The sequence below is a fragment of the Crocodylus porosus genome, unplaced genomic scaffold (genome assembly GCF_001723895.1).
Source record: "Crocodylus porosus isolate Cpor-Errol unplaced genomic scaffold, CroPor_comp1, whole genome shotgun sequence".
Classification (NCBI taxonomy): Eukaryota; Metazoa; Chordata; order Crocodylia; family Crocodylidae; genus Crocodylus; species Crocodylus porosus.
Genome location: NW_017728906.1, coordinates 174,562,589 through 174,578,881, shown reverse-complemented (window position 1 = coordinate 174,578,881; position 16,293 = coordinate 174,562,589). Strand labels below are relative to the sequence as shown.

Genomic DNA, 16,293 nt, shown 5'->3' with positions numbered 1-16,293 from the left:
TAAAAGGTGCATCTTGTATAATGCATATATCTACATCTCGATCTCTTAGCCAATTTGGTATTCTTTTTATTTGAGGAGTATTCATGCCTTTTTAATAGAGAGAGAGAGCTGTTAGTCTAGCCATAGTATTATTTTTGTATATAATCCTTTATTTTTCACCATTGCTGGCTTTTTTTACTCCATGCCACTGTTGTCACTTGTTAGGATGTTTTGTGACGGAGATATCTATTCCTTTATCAGAGTATTTAAGAAGGATTGTCACCACAGTGTATTCCAGTGGGGCTCAAGGTTTTGACCCCATGAGCCAGATGAATGGTATGGGGTTGGTCCATGGACTGGATCATGCCCTAGGGCCATCCCTGCCCAGCCCCACACACTGGGATTGTGTCCCATGCTGTCCTGTGTGCATGGCCAGCAGGGCTCCCCACAAATATGTGGGCCAGATGACACTGTCAGGGGCCATATCTGTCCCAGAGGCCAGGGGCTGAGCAGCTCTGTTGTATTGCATTAAACTTATCATACAAGAAATACTTTTCTTATTTGCTATCCCTGATTTTAGCCATAATATGCAAAATATTTCCCACCATACCCAAGTGACTTTTTATGTAGATTTGTCATATTCTAGGTTTAACATTGGATCCCACAAAAAACAGCCTGAGATGCATTTAATTCTGAGTAGCACCTTTACCTTTGCTTTCCTGCCCCCCTGTCCTTGCAGTTTTCACTATAAGGCTTGGTTGTTTTTTTTTTTTGTTTTTTTTTTTCCCTTTAACAGCCAGGATTTTACCTACACATATGATTTATATCATTCCACACCCATTTCTTCAAGTTTACTTTCAACCTCTATTTCAGTTTTAATGATGGGGGGGTTTCTGTTGTCTTTCAGACTCTTGGGTAGGAATAAAGGTTCTGGATGTTTTCTTACAAAAGCCTCTAGGTCTTGGTTTTATCACTGAAAAACCTACATCTTCCTTGAAATAGGAGTCAGTCTTGCAGGGTACCAAACAAAGCAGTGATTCTCAAACTATGAAGTGGGCTTTCCTGGGGAGGTGGGACATCATGTCAAGTGAGCCATGAGTCTTTTTTTTTTAAGGAGAGGTTAGATAAGTTGGAAAAAAAAGTTATATATTTAAAATATAATACATTTAAAAATACCTTAAAAAATAAAATAACACAAAAAGCTTGTATTTACTTAAATTGCTTAGCAACTGTGACATCAAGTGTATGTTGCATTTTTTTTGTAAGTAAACTTATAAACCTCAGCAACATGCTTAGTGAGAAACAGCTTAAATGAGAAATGGATTGTTTTGTGACGAAGAGAAAAGCGTACAACCCAGGCCTAAGAGTATAGCAGCAGACATTCCAGCAAAATGTAAAGGTTGAAAATATGATGAAGTTTATTTAAATCTTGGTTTCACGTGGAGCAGGTCCAGCAATGCACTGAGGCCTCAGTGTGTTGTATGTGCCATTGTACCGGCAAATGACAGTATGTGGCCCTGCAACCAGTGCTGGCATCTTGAAACAAGACGACCTACCGTAATATCTAAACCCATAGATTTTTTTTTCCAGAAAAAGCTCAATGAGTTAACAGGACAAAATTTGTTGAATTGTATAGCACTGTTGAGATGAAGGCTACTGAGGCTTCTTACTGTGTGGCTTTGCGCATTGCCAAAGCAGGCAAGGCTCACAGCGTAGGTGAGAAACTACTACTTCCAGCTGCAAAGGATATGTGCTCAGTGATGATAGCGTTGCAGCTAGATGTGATCCCACTTTCAAATGACAGTCTTATGCTGTATTGTGGAAATGACCACTGCTGTTTTTATAAAAAAAAGAAAAAAAAAGCTCTTAGCAAGTGTTCATCAAAGCCCACATTATTCCATTCAGATAGATGAGTCTACTGATGTATCAAATGCTGCACAGGTACTGGTATGTATTTGTTTTGCTACAGCAACAGAATTAAAGGAGGAATTAGTTTTGCTGCACACAAGCAACTAGTAAAGAGTCTCTCCCCACGAACAACTGGTGAAGAGTTTTTTTTTTTTTTTTTAAACTGTTAAATACTTTTGTCCAAGACACAAACCTTGATTGGGGATGTTGTTTTGGAATTTGCAGCGATGGAGCACAGTCTATGACAGGACAGCATAGCAGGCTTGTGACGAAGTGGCCCCCACATCAACCTGGAATCATTGTATGATCAACAGACAGGCACTGGCTGCCAAGAAGATTGCCAGAGGAGCTCAGCAGTGTATTTTCAGTTGCAGTAAAAACTTGTAACCTTTATAAAGTCATGCCCGGATAATTCAAGGGTTTTTGGCATTTTATGCGAAGAGATGGGGGCAAGCTTCACACACAGTTGTTGCTACATGCAGAAGTCCATTGGTTGTCCAAGGACTTGTGCAAGGTACTGACAAGAGTATATGAACTACGTGATGAAGTCTGTATTCTTCTTGTTCATGGTAACTCCCCACTTCTACAGTGTTTTAGTGACACTTGTTAGGTATCTTTGTTGTCATATCTGGCTGACATATTCAAGCGACTGAATTCTCTGAATGTGTCACTTCAGGGAGAAGGTGCAAAATGTGTTTGTTGCTATTGATCGGATAGCAGGATTCATTAATAAACTTGAACTGTGGTTTTCACGTGTGCAGTGGGCATCTGTTTGCATCTTTTCAGCACCGGAGGACATTGTGCAACAGTGCGGTGATACATCAGTTGACAGTATCCAGGACATAGTTGTTCATCACTAAGGGACTCTGCAAGAGCAGTTTGTGAATACTTTCTTGAAGTGGGCTAAACCAAATGTAAATAGTGGATTAGAAACCCACTCCCCTTTAAGTCAATCCCCACAGATGTGCTGTCCCCAAAAGAAGAGGAAAGCCTTATCAACTTGTCAAGTGACCAGGAACTGTAGCACAATTTTTTTTACAAATGCCAGCTGGTTATCAATAAGATCTGAGTTTCCTGAGTTAACACTCTTAAAGGCCTCATTCCTTTTTCTTCCATCTACCTATGCGAGTCAGGCTTTTCGGCATTAACTGCAATCAAAACAAAGTGTAGGTCCCAGTTTTCTGTCGAAGATGACTTGTGTCTCTTTCTTCCTACGTTGCAACCGTGCATTGCGCTACTTTGTGAAGTGAGGAAACAAACCCCCCTCCATTGCTAAAGTAGGACTGATGGATTTCATACAGAGTTAAACATTTAAGGAAAAATGATACCAAACAATGATAGGTTAAGTGAAACTTCAGTTTAACTGCTTCTGTTTATACTGTCCTTGCCCTTGACCTTAAAGTGAATACTTCTGAAACTCAAACTAATCTTTTATTAATCAAATCCCATCAACTTTTTTTTTATTCATTTTTGGAGAATATAGGCCTACTATTTTCAATTTGTTGCATTGTTTTAGCAAACTATTAGGAGGTGCAATTTTTTTCATAGCTAAGTGAGGCTAACTGTGAAGTTTGAGAACTCCTGAAATGGACGTAAAAGCCTCTAGCCTAGTCAGGTTCTTTCTGGGAAGATTCCACTCTCCTTTTTAAGTGTTCCTACACCTTCAGTTAAAAAATCATAGTATTTTTCCTCTCATAACTTTTGTTTTTAATTTTCTGGCTTCTCTTAATTTCTTTTTGTTGGTATTTGAAAAAAAATTGCTATGATGGCACTTTCTGAAGGTTGTAGCCTTACAACCTGGTGTACATGCTTCTGGGGGGCTGGATGAGGAAAACAATTTCAGTTAAATCTGTATGATTTGCTGTATACATTCTACACAGTTCTTTTCTTTTCCTTAACCCCTTCCTTGGACCCCAGGAAGCACAGATTAGCCCTCCAGCTCCTATTTCTGAGGGGACTGAAGATCTAGGAAGGAGTGCACTTTCTTTTTCATTGGAGGTGGTTCTCTCGCCTCTACAACATGGTGATCTTTCAGGTTAGAGATTCTGACTTCTGTGTTCTGGACTGCAGGGCATTAGCTTTATCCTTATTTTCATCAACAGGTAACTTCAGCCAGAATCTTATTTTGGCCAGGTTTAAGCATTTTTTAATTCCGTTTTCATTTGTAACAGAATGATCTTACAGCCAGGCCCTCCCTCTTCTTCCAGACTTGGCTTCATTTTGTTTTTCAGGGGGAGAAGGGCTCTGTTCTTCAGTAGGCCTTGGGGAGGTGGAACACTGACAGAAATCCTTTTAAAACATTTTTGGACACGCTTTGACTGTATGACTGCTTATCTTTTGATCTAAAACAGCAGTGTGAGGGAACCTAATAGTTTAATGCTGTAAATTTTGGTATTTTAAGCAGGGTTTGGAAGAACACAGAGGAATCACATGTTTCTCAAGTATACTCAGTAGCATCCCCAGGTAGATGCTTTTTAATGGAGAGATATGCATGCATGCAGCCTTTACATGGTGGTTAATTTCGGAGTAAAAATTTTAACCCAGGTCCATCACACTATGTGGTTCTCCTAATCACCATGGTACCCACATGCACTTCCTTCTGCATTTGGCCATCTCTTTTGTGGGTGCTCTACCTCTTGGTATGCATCTGTGCTCCTCTGTAGGGTCTGATGGCATTCTCAGAGCATGAGTACAAGATTGGGTCCCACTCAGGAGGCAGGTGTTCAGCTGCTTATTTTTGAGACTTCCACTTTATGGGCCTTGAGAGCTTTTGGCCTGAGGTAGGTAGGTGCCTCTCGCTGTGGAATGGCATCAGCACTTGCGCAGCATTGTGAATGCCAGCCAACATAAATACAGGTGTCCGTGGGGTTAGATAGAAGATGAGCAGGAGTATTGAAAACTAGAGGCATCTAAACAAAACTTGTGTGCCTTTCTGTCATCTTAGACTCTAATTAGTTTTGATGATTTGGTCCTCACTGGCTTAAAAGTTTCCGATTTTTTTTTTTTAAGTTAATTAAAGTGTACCTTTTGTATTTAATCCTAATGTATCTTTAGATTCATGTATTTTAACACTGTCTTTATAGCTGATTCTGTGAATATTAAAATTTTAAATGCTGGTGCCTGGTCTCGAAGTTCTGAAAAAGTGTTTGTGTCACTGCCTACGGAATTGGAAGATCTAATCCCCGAGGTAGAAGAGTTCTACAAAAAGAATCATAGTGGCAGAAAACTGCACTGGCACCATCTCATGTCCAATGGAATTGTAAGTATATGAACTTTACTGTGTTCATTTTTATTGTCTAGACTTCATTATTTGTCCACAGTAATGAAAAAAAAGCTTGTGTTCAAAACGTTTGTGTTCATCAATTCTTTTGATCTACAGATAACGTTTAAGAATGAGGTTGGCCAGTATGACTTGGAGGTAACAACATTTCAGCTGGCTGTGCTTTTTGCATGGAACCAAAGACCCCGTGAGAAGATCAGCTTTGAAAACCTTAAACTGGCAACTGAGCTCCCTGATGCAGAACTTAGGAGGACTTTATGGGTATTTCCCTTTCAGTTGAAACAGATTGCTACTTGATTTTAGTTTACTTGCACGCACACGCACACCCCCACCCCCCCAGTTATTCATTTGAATATTTTTAAAGTACTAACTCTCTGAAACTGAAGAGTGAAGATTTTTTCAACTAGTTGTCCAGTGATTCTGGTGCTTCCTTTATATAGCCTTGACCTGAAGGAACACCTTCATGCCAGAACTGCCAAACTTAACTTCTGAAGGCAGTTAGGTCTTTCTGGCCAGGTGTGGCCTACAGTACCAAATCATGATGATGTCTTTCAATCTTTCAATGGAATTGGTCAGATTCTAGGAACACAGAGGTATCTGCTTAAGTGTATTTTATATAAAAGTAAGTTCATTTTAGGGGGTAAACGTGTGTAATTCACTTAAATAAACAAAAATGGAAGAAATTATACATGAATCATGTAACTAATGGAACTAAACTTATGTAGCGGTGAGTTCATGTACTTAACTCTTTGGAATGCCCTTGTTTATATCAGCTTGTTTTCTACATCGGTCTTTCAGAAACAAGGTACCATATATCAGTGTGCATTAATATTGTTCACCTGTATTAACTGATTCTTGCCATCAGCATACCTGATATTTTTATGACGTAAGATTATATAATTCCTGCACAAATTAGCTTAAAATATAGCTAATGGTTGCACGTGTTGTTCAGAATGATTGGTGCTGTGTCACTAGCCTGATATTTTTTATTTTCATGGGCTTCTTGCTTTTTTTTTCTTTTCTCTATAGTCTCTTGTAGCATTTCCAAAGCTGAAACGTCAGGTTTTATTGTATGAACCTCAAGTCAATTCACCCAAAGACTTTACAGAAGGAACCCTCTTCTCAGTCAACCAGGAATTCAGTTTAATGTAAGATATATGAAAATTAACATACCATGTGCAGAACCTTATTACTAAACAAGTTTATTTTAAACTAATTTCTTAATTGTGTAGTGATGAGATGCAGAATTTGAGTTTCTGCTAACTTGTGGTTATTTGTAGGACTTCAAACAGCACCGATGTGCTAAGCAAATTCCATTCTTCTTGGCTTCCATTTCTTCAGCTGTTACAGAAGCAAGAATGTGTGTGTGTGTGTGTGTATATGTTCACTTCCTCTTCTAAATAGCTCAATGTTTCTGTGCACTGTTAAAATCAGGGTTGCTGCAGTATTCTTTCCAGAAAGTGGCCGTGTTTCAGTGATGAATGCTGAGATTCAGTACTATTGCTTTGAGATCCCTAAGGCTGAATAAAGTTACAAAAATAGGACCTCTCTAACATGTTTAAAAATGCACTGAGTAAAATTGTTTAGAAGATTTTTTTACCTAATTTTATTATTAATAACTATGAGTAGGACTTGTTGCTTGCCATGGAGGTCACCAGATTCTGAACTTCATTCTCACTGGCTTTTTTGGCCTCTGGGAGTGGGAGAAGGGAGCACAAGGAGGGGAGGAAAGAGATGGTGACAGTGGTTTGCATTTTCCCACTCAGTTTCCTATAGCGGGTTACAGATGCCTCTGTTTGGAGTGCGCTGTTAATTTATGGAACTCATTGCTGCAGGAGGTTATAGAGGCACATAGCATATCCAAGTTCACAGAGGGACTAGACAAACTCATGGATGATGAAACAAAACAGTCACACAGGTATCTTCTGACATCCATTAACCAATGATGGATGACAGGGAGATTATAAACAGGACAGATCATTCTGGATGCACCCTGTTCATACATTCTTTCTCTTAGGGCATAGGGGGGGGCGGGGGGGAACTATTTTGCAGACATGCCACAAACTAGCGCTGCACCCTTCCTGAGTGCCACTCCAATTCCCAAACCTAATCTTATGTACTGCTCTGCTTTCTGCTCCCTCACTGATCTGTGATATGCTACACCTAGCCTGCCTGTCACTTGTGACACATGTGTTGTGTTACCTACCTACCTACCATCTTCTGTTGCCAGCATCAGAAACAGGATGTTGGGCTATATTTGAGCCATTGGTCTGACCTAATATTGAAGTTGTTTTATGTGAAGCAATGCCAGGGCAATATAGCACAGTAGGCAATACAAGATGACTTTTCAGGTGAGATTTCAAAGACTTCAGAATTAGGATTATTTGTCATCATAACCTGTAATCTTTTTCACATGTTTCTCATAACCCACCAGCTTCTATACTGACCAGGGGGCCATCTCAATTCCTTCATCTTGCCTGTATAAAATGCCTACTCGGATCCTAGGTGGTTTCATCAGCTGATGCACATGATTAAGCAGCTGTCAGTGTTACTGCTGCCAGACTCTTGCACCTGTCAGTGTATTATCTCACTAAGATAATGTTGCTTATCAGTAGGTTTTAATATGAATTCTTTAATGTTAAATGAATACTTTTTTGGCTTATTTTCATGTACAATGATTCTTTCAGAAAAAATGCTAAAGTTCAGAAAAGGGGTAAGATAAACTTGATTGGTCGATTGCAACTCACTACAGAGAGAATGCGAGAAGAGGAAAATGAAGGAATAGTCCAGCTAAGAATATTACGAACCCAGGCAAGTGAATTTTGACAGAACAGTGTAAATCTGCTCTGGTTTCTCTATAATGTCCTCATACATCATTTCCATGTTGGCAGTTTTCCAGACTTGGGAGATATGTCACCAAATAGCTTGTATCTCATTTGTGGGGTCATATATCCTGCTGCAGAAAATCCATTATGGAAGTGTGGATTGCACCAGGAGTGGGATTGCAAGTGACAGAAATGTGGGGAGGGCAGTGGTGTCACCTGTACAGAGATTAGGAACAATTGCTTTTGAAATGCTTCTCAAACTGTGTGTTTTGAAGCTCATCCTCCTGAACACCCCTCAAAGCCAATCTTGTGATACGATACTCCAAAAAATAGTTTGTACTGCATAACTGAAAAGAAACTGATTTCAGACTTCTTAGTTCTTGTCTCTGTTAATTTTCAGGGAATTAGTTTTAAAAGTTTATCAGGCATTCATGCTGTTTTGAGAGAGAATTTCATGAATTTGTTCAACACAGGAGCAGGTTAAATATTCTGCAACACTATTTAACTCATATGCTATAAATGTCCATAATGCACTCTCATTAAATATAAGGTCTCTAGCCCTCATGGCTGTGAAGAAAACCTTTAGAATTTGAAACAGCTGTCAACTCATCTGTTGAAATTTGATATACTTAGAGCCTGAAACCCTAGTTTTGAACTACCTTATTTCTCTCATACAGTTAACTTTTTATACTTTGGTCTTTTAATTACTGAATAACTTTTTGTTTCTTTTATGGGTTATAGCAGAAATATCTGGCTACTTTATATCGCTGGATGTAGTTGCTATGGAGAGCTTGGGTTTAAAAAGAAAAGGGGGTGGGGAGGAAATGAAAAACTTGTCCCTTCCATACAACAGAGGAAGAGACGAAATTTGAAGAGGGAGATTTTCGCCTCCCCATATCAAATATCTTAACTGCTTTAATGGTGTAAAAATTGACACCTTTCTGTCCCTGATCTACCTGTCAAAATCTCCAGGCAGTTGTCTTTTCTGCCTGGTGCAGGGGGCTGGACTCAATCTTCCGAGGTCCCTTCCAGCTGTACAGTCCTATGACTCCAACTTACTCCATGTCATGCATTTTCAGTGGACAAGGAACATTTGGTTCCTCCATTCAAGAAGTTGCCTAGAGATAAAAAGCTTGACTATGTGAATACTAAGTTCCTGACCCATGTAATAATACCTTGAGATGTGCCACTTCTGATAGCTTTCTGAACAGCTTAAAAAAGAGTTCACAAACAGAATGGCAGTTGGTTTGTTTTCCCTGTAAGGGCCATGAGCAGAAATGCCAAAAATTGCCTGGCCCTCAAAGCATGGTAGTCAAAGCAATTAACTTGCATCTAAAGATGGGCAGTCGAATTAAATTTTAGTCTTGATGATGGTGTTGATTTTAGGATGTGGATTTTAGGAGCTAGGTGTGTGAGCCCTAGTGTATTTTGCCTTCTGTTTTGCTGTTTTGAAAAAATAGTTTATTGCAGCAGAAAACAATGCTGTGGAAGTAGGCCCTGAAATGTGGAAAACAGAAATAAAGAAACAGTGTTTTAATGGTGGCTCATTTCTCTTTGACTACCTCAGGATCATCAAACATACAGGCTGCAGGCAATGTTTTGAAATGTTGTTGTAAATAACTTTTTTTCCATTTATGGTTTGTAGCAGAAACATCTGGTTACTCTTTGTAGCTGGATGTAGTTGCAGGTATTGGGTTATAGAGAGCTTGTTGCTGTTAAGCAACATGAGCACTGCACATGTGTGCACCATGTGATCCCCATGCTGAACCAATTTTGTGTGCTGGCTCTGGGGCCAGTCCAGATTGGCCTGCACCAGAGCTAGCCACAGGGCTTTGCGTGCCCTGTGCCAGCTCCCTGTACCATACATGGCTGGTATGGCCATGCTCCAGGTCTTGTTCTGCAGGTGGTGCATGGGGCCAGTACAGGGCATGCGCTGCATGGGCTCTGGTAAGCCTAGACAGCCTGGGGCCTGATCTGGACCAGCCCTGGAGCCAGCAGACAGGGCCAGCCTGGTAGGGTGCCCCGTGCTTGGTCCTTGGTGCCATGTGGAGAGTGAACCCTGGACTGGGGCTTGAATCATGGTGCATGGAGTTGGATTGACTGTGTGTACCACACATAGTGCATAGGGCCATTGTGGGCCTTGTGCTGTGTGCAACGCCCTGCTGGAACTGCCCTTGTACTTACTCCAGGGAAGCCTGATCTGACCCACAGACTGGCCTAGCGACACTCATCTGGCCCCACTGAATTTGACACCTCTGGACTAGCCTATCCTTAGAAAGTGTGGAAGTAATGCTTTTGTGAAAGACTTGTGTCAGAACAGTGGAAAATAGAGCTTTCTTCAGGAGGCTCACTTGCAGCAGACTGACTGTCAGCATTCCTGGTTATGGTCAGCTTTCCAGCCCACTGTTGCTGGCTGCTTAGCAAATCAGACAGCCTGCCTGGATCAACTAGATGTTTGATAGGTTTTTCCATAGAAGCTTTGGTCAGGGCTATTGTGGCAAACTCCATTTGAGCCTCTTTGTGACTGAATGCGCACCTCACAGGGAAGGTCATTTTCATGATGGCAGTGATTTTAGGTGATAGTGAGGGAATGTTAGATGTTAATGGCTGATCCACCTCAACTGTGGATGCATTCTAAATGTCTTCAAAACGTTAACTGAATTCCATCCTCTTAATCATTATGTCTGCATTAAACTGTATAATATCTATCCATCAACTTCTTCACAAGAATTATTCAGTATCCAGTTAAATGAGCTAAGAAAGATAGAAGTAGGATGTGACTTACCATTCATACCTAGATGATTGAGAAATCATTTGTTTCGAGGAATATATGCTACACTGATCTGTAGCTTCTTCAAAGATCTCTACAGTTCAAATCAGCAGAATCCTTCCAAGGGAGAAGCTATAAGGGACAGTCCAAAAGAATGAGGTCACTTCCTGATCTATGAAGAAACCCTGAAGCCTAAGTGTTTTCCCTTTGCAGACATGTTAGCAAAACCTGTTATGGTCATTATGGTTGCATTGGGTATAAACGAGGCTTTACCTTGCTTTTCACCAAGACTTGTTTTACAGAGGGGGGTTTATAGATATTTTAGATCCTAAAGACAATATGTAATATGACAGATTAATTTTCCTATGGGAATGTTTTGAAAACTTTTACATTGGTATTGGTCAAATTGCATTGTTTTCTCTCCTTTCCCAAAACCCCCATTAATCTTGTGTTCACTTTTACATGGATATTTTCAAACATCTTTTCTTTTTTGCACCCCCCCCACCAGGAGGCTATTATCCAAATAATGAAAATGAGGAAGAAAATTACTAATGCTCAGCTTCAGACTGAACTGGTAGAAATATTGAAAAATATGTTCTTGCCACAAAAGAAAATGATAAAAGAGCAAATTGAATGGCTTATAGAGCACAAATATATCAGAAGAGATGAATCGGATATCAACACCTTCATCTATATGGCATAATTTGAAGACTGTAAGATGCCGAGAACAGATGCAGAAGGGTGCTTCAGCAGACAGCTGCAACAGTTTGTGCTGCAGAAGGACTCATTTTGACTTGCATTACATATTAAAATCCCTGCCTTGCCTTACAAGAGGACTATGTTTTGCCAATCTCATTCAGCTAGCATGATGGCATTCCCTTCATGTTGCACACTTTTAACAGCATGCTGTTTTTGTGGGGAAACTTGCATTCATGAAGAGCCCATTGTGAGCTTTTTAAAGTAGATTTGATTTACACCCACCAGGAAGAATACAGGTTTGGGTTTTTAGATGAACAGTACTTGCACAAGGAAGTTACTCGAATATTCATGCACTGAGGAACTGCTATTAGTTTTGTTTTTAAAAAAAATGCAATTAGGACTAGAAGTAGCACTTTCACTTTGTGTTTTTGGATCAACAGAGTAACATGCTGTCCACCTTTGGTCTTTTTTTATGTATAACATTTGAGAGACATACACAGATGCATCACAGCTGATGACATGTATTTGTTACAATAACAACCTGTTGGCTCAAGCAGTGCTTCAATATAGTAACTGGATTTTTAATATTGACACACAAGTGATGTAAACATATTTCCAACTTGTGGATGTCTTTTTTTTTTTCCTTAAGCAGGAGATCACTGTTTTATATTGTTTGCTGTAAACATATGGATATACATTATTTGTTATCTTGCCTGGACAGATGGTTTATTACAATCCATTTTGAAGAGGTGAAGCTTCCTTAGTAGTGAGTGATTCACCTTAAAAACCATGTTTCGTGGCTGGGTCTGTTTATGGTGAACAGAAATATTAAGTGTATTCCATTGTACATTTAATATTTTTCAGATGTTTAAGTATGACTACATAATCTGAATGCATTAAAAAATTGATGAACAACTTCCCCAAATGAGCAAATAACACTCTTAAAGATCCCCGTGTTAAATTTTTCACTGGTATACATGTATAATAGAATCACACATGGGTATTCTGGTGCTTTCACTGTTGAAAAGTCAAATCTCTGTTTTTAAAAAAAAAAAAAAAAGCAAGCAAGCTGCCTTGTAGTCAACAGGAGTTGAAAATGACCCCTGAAGGAAACGTGCAAAGGCTTCATGGAGTTTTTGGTTTGCAGTTTTTATGTAGAAAGATTGTATCAAAATACCTGTTGTGTATTTGGCATTTCAAATGGTACCTCTTTGTCCTTTTTCAACAATCTTGAGTAGCCAGTTGGCAGTAATTTACCACCAGTGTTCTGAAATGTCCCAGCATGTTCTGGCATCATGACATCAGTACCATTGGAATAGGGAGTCTGCCTTTTGGGGTAAAAAAAAGAAAAAAGGTAAGTCATCATCTTTTACTCAGCGTGACTTGAATACTCTTGTTTTTAATGTGCCACGAGGCAGGCTTGCAAAATTGTCCTGAAAATGCTACTAGCCTAGGTACAGTCTATTTTATCTTTCATGGTAAATAAAATGGCAAGAGAGGATGTTCAGTTGTTACAAGAATTGAAAACTTGCCCTAAGTGAGTGGGGATCAGAATTTTTGCATGGTTTCTGCAATGGGTAAAATAAGTGTTTAAAAAAAATCTTCTCTAGATGGATATTTCCTCCCCTTCAAGCAGCTACATGTTCTAGCACTAAAGTATGGGCCAATGTTAGTTCCTTGGAACATTGCATTTTTGAATCATTTTCTGAAGAAATCTTCAGTTCTGAGATCAGCATCATGAACAAGCAAGAGGGAGGAAAAAATGAGACGCTGAAATCTTGTAGCTTGCATTTCTTTATTGATCTTCATAAGTGGATAATATTAACAAATACATTTTACCCTTTTATGTTAGCACTGAAAGATCAGATTCGTAGCCTTACAGTGTTTCAAAATCAAAAGTCAGTGGTGCTTTCTAGTTTGGCAGCAACACACTTTCCACTATTTTCACAGTTAAAAGTTAGTTTTAATAATGGAGATCTTTCTGTACATGCTGCAATATTTTCAGCATTTGTGACTTGATTTTAAAATATAGCTAATTAAATTCTCATTTAGGAATACTAGGAAAGGGATGGCAAAGCCATAATCTTCAAATATTTTAATGATGTGCTGAGTATTTGCGGTTTCCAGTGTTTGACGAGAGCAAATAGCCATGATACACTGTCACACGCAAACAAGCTCAATATGAAACTAGGTAGTCCTGATTCCTAAGCCCTTAGCTAAGTGTAGGGAAGAAATTTGAGATTGACTTTCATAAACTTATGTACCAATTGTTTGTACATTTAAGACAGCAATAAACTCTTACATGCTAGCTATCTGCATACCTCCCCACACACCTAGACTCGCCTCTTTTTTTTAATTACAACTTTCAAATTATTTAAACGTTCTTCAGTGTTTGGGCAGGGGAATTTTATAATTGACAATACCTATGGCATTGTTCAATTTTCTTTAAGTATATATAGGAAAACATGTTACGTGTTTTTAAAAAAATGGAATCTGAAAATCACACCAGCAATTTGCTAAAGATGCAGAATCATATTTAGCATCCTTCATCAGGTCACTTTCACCAAAATGCACTTAAAGCTAGCGTTACCTGGGCATGGGGAGATATGCAGGGTGAAGTGTCTCAAGGGAGGGGAATGTTCAGATCTAAATAAAAATGAGATGTTCTTCACTTGCAATATGGCAATGATGCACTTTTTAAAGTTGAATTTTTAGCTATGAATAAATATCTCCAAAGAGCTAGCTTAACAGGTGCTGCATCTGAAAGAACATGTTGTCACACACTGCCATGATGAATAGGTATGGAATTAACATATAGAAGTGAAAATACAGAAAGTGATTTATCTTTCTCTGTAGGAGTTTCATTAAGAAATATTGGTAAATCCTCCTTTGTCCCAACAACTGGATAAGGTTTCAATTCTGAAGTCTTCCATTTTTCCCTTTCTACTGTTGGTGTCCCTGATATTTACTTATCTAAATCTCTTGCATTTATGTTTGAGCATAGTTACATTTCCAAAACAAATAAACGGTGGCTTTCTTTTCACCTTTTTTCTTAAATTCAGTATAAAATGTTTTGAATACTCAACATTTTACATTTATTTGCATTGGGATGCCATTGTCCTGTAAGGTGCAAATTTAAAAAAAAATACAATTGGGGAAAAAGATTTGATAGTTTTACAGAAAGCTTTGCTATCTTAAACTCAAACTGTTTTTCTGTTTTCATCTAAATGACTGGGATGCTATCTTTGTAAATTCTTTGAGGTCATATTTGTGAAATAAACAATACATGAAAGCTTCCCCTTCATACACTATATGTAGTCTGGAGTGTTGAGCAAACTTGAGTTCCTGAGTTGTAATAACTATCTACATATGGTATTTACAATTTTGAATGTGTGCCACTACATACCAAGATGATAATGCTGTACAATTTTGAATGGTAGCAGTTTCTGTATGGCAGTCCAGCTGAACTATTTTGATGTACTGCTTAATTTTTGAATTTTATTTTTTAAGTTGTATAATTTATTTTCTTGCAAAATAAAAATGTAATATAAAAGACTGTTCACTTTTTTAGCAAGATATTTTGGTGTCAATCCCTGCAATTTTTTTAAGTTGAAGGTCATATATTTGGAAATACTAGTGTGCAGAATATAACCTAATTCCAGCTTCCAGTGCCTTTATGAGGTGATCAGAGGACTAAAAGAAATGAGAGAACAACATTTTAAAGTCTTTTCTTGCATATGTAGTTTTGGTTTTTTTCCGAGTATGTGGGAGTATAGTATATGTAAAGCTATTGGAGCTTTTCTATACTTTAGGAAAGTAAATCCTAAAGACTTTAAACAAGTGGAATTCAGAAATCCTAACCAGGCACCTAAGTTCCTTTTACAATACATTACATTTTACAATACATTTGTGAGTAAGAACAAATAAATGAAGGGGAGGGTGTCTGAAATCCTGTCTCCTACACTGCAAATTGGGGTTAGACACCTATGTGAGACTAGGGTTTACAGCCTGAAACCCTGTGCTGCACCTAAATCATCCCTTTGGGCATGGGCAACTAGTTCACTCCTTTCTCCTGAAGCACAGCTGGCTGAGGAGGAGGTGAGTGGTGACTTTGTAGTCAGAGTGAACATTGGCAACTGTTTGGAGCAGTGGGCTGCTTCAGAGGTAGACGGCCACTTCTGACTGATTGGCTAGCATCGCTGCTGCTGTTTCTCCTGCTAGTAGTGCTAACCTCCCACAGACTTGCCACAGATTTTTCCTGATGCCAGGGTGCCCCAAACATCTGGACTAGTGGATTGGATCCAGTTGCTTGGCAGGCCAGACACAGGCCATGGACTGTAGGTTGCCAGCCTCTGGAATACAGCACTTGTCCAGGAAGTGAAAGATTTTGGATGCCTGTGCATGACCACAGAGGCTGCTCTGACGTGCTGTAATTACAGTGTATCGGAGCAGATTCAATTAATCGAGCCTGCTGGAGTGTGGTAGCAGGCATCAGCATCCCCATGCTTAAAAATGATGGCAGGGGCACTTGAACTAAAGCTTGTCAAAGAAGCTTTAATTCAAGTGCCCCCGCTGCCATTTTAAATCCATAGTGATAAAAACATTCTGACATTGTGGGCTGCCTGAATCCTTCGTAACAGAAGAATTGCTCTTATTTTTTTTCTGTAGTCAGTATCGTCACTGCTTTAGGCTTTGCTGTTCTGCTTCAAGTTGTGCATAGTGCTGTGCAACCAAGAATGCAAAATCCATAAGGCCAGAGCCACAGCAAAGAACATGGGAGCACTCTACAGCCCAGTAATAGGACCACTCCCCTTGTGGAGGGGAAGAAGCCT

The 16,293-nt window shown here is 39.2% G+C and overlaps 1 protein-coding gene across 1 annotated transcript in view; it reads left to right on the top strand.

The window, feature by feature from the left end:
* CUL5 (cullin 5) overlaps positions 1–14,597 on the top strand; it is a 56,797-nt gene extending 42,200 nt beyond the window's left edge. Inside the window, exons 15-19 of the mRNA XM_019530240.1 lie at positions 4,971–5,146; positions 5,267–5,428; positions 6,197–6,315; positions 7,855–7,978; positions 11,271–14,597. Coding sequence (XP_019385785.1) covers positions 4,971–5,146; positions 5,267–5,428; positions 6,197–6,315; positions 7,855–7,978; positions 11,271–11,465 — 776 coding nt within the window. The 3' untranslated portion in view covers positions 11,466–14,597. The remainder of the gene's footprint in view (positions 1–4,970; positions 5,147–5,266; positions 5,429–6,196; positions 6,316–7,854; positions 7,979–11,270) is intronic.
* Positions 14,598–16,293: the final 1,696 nt, after the last annotated feature.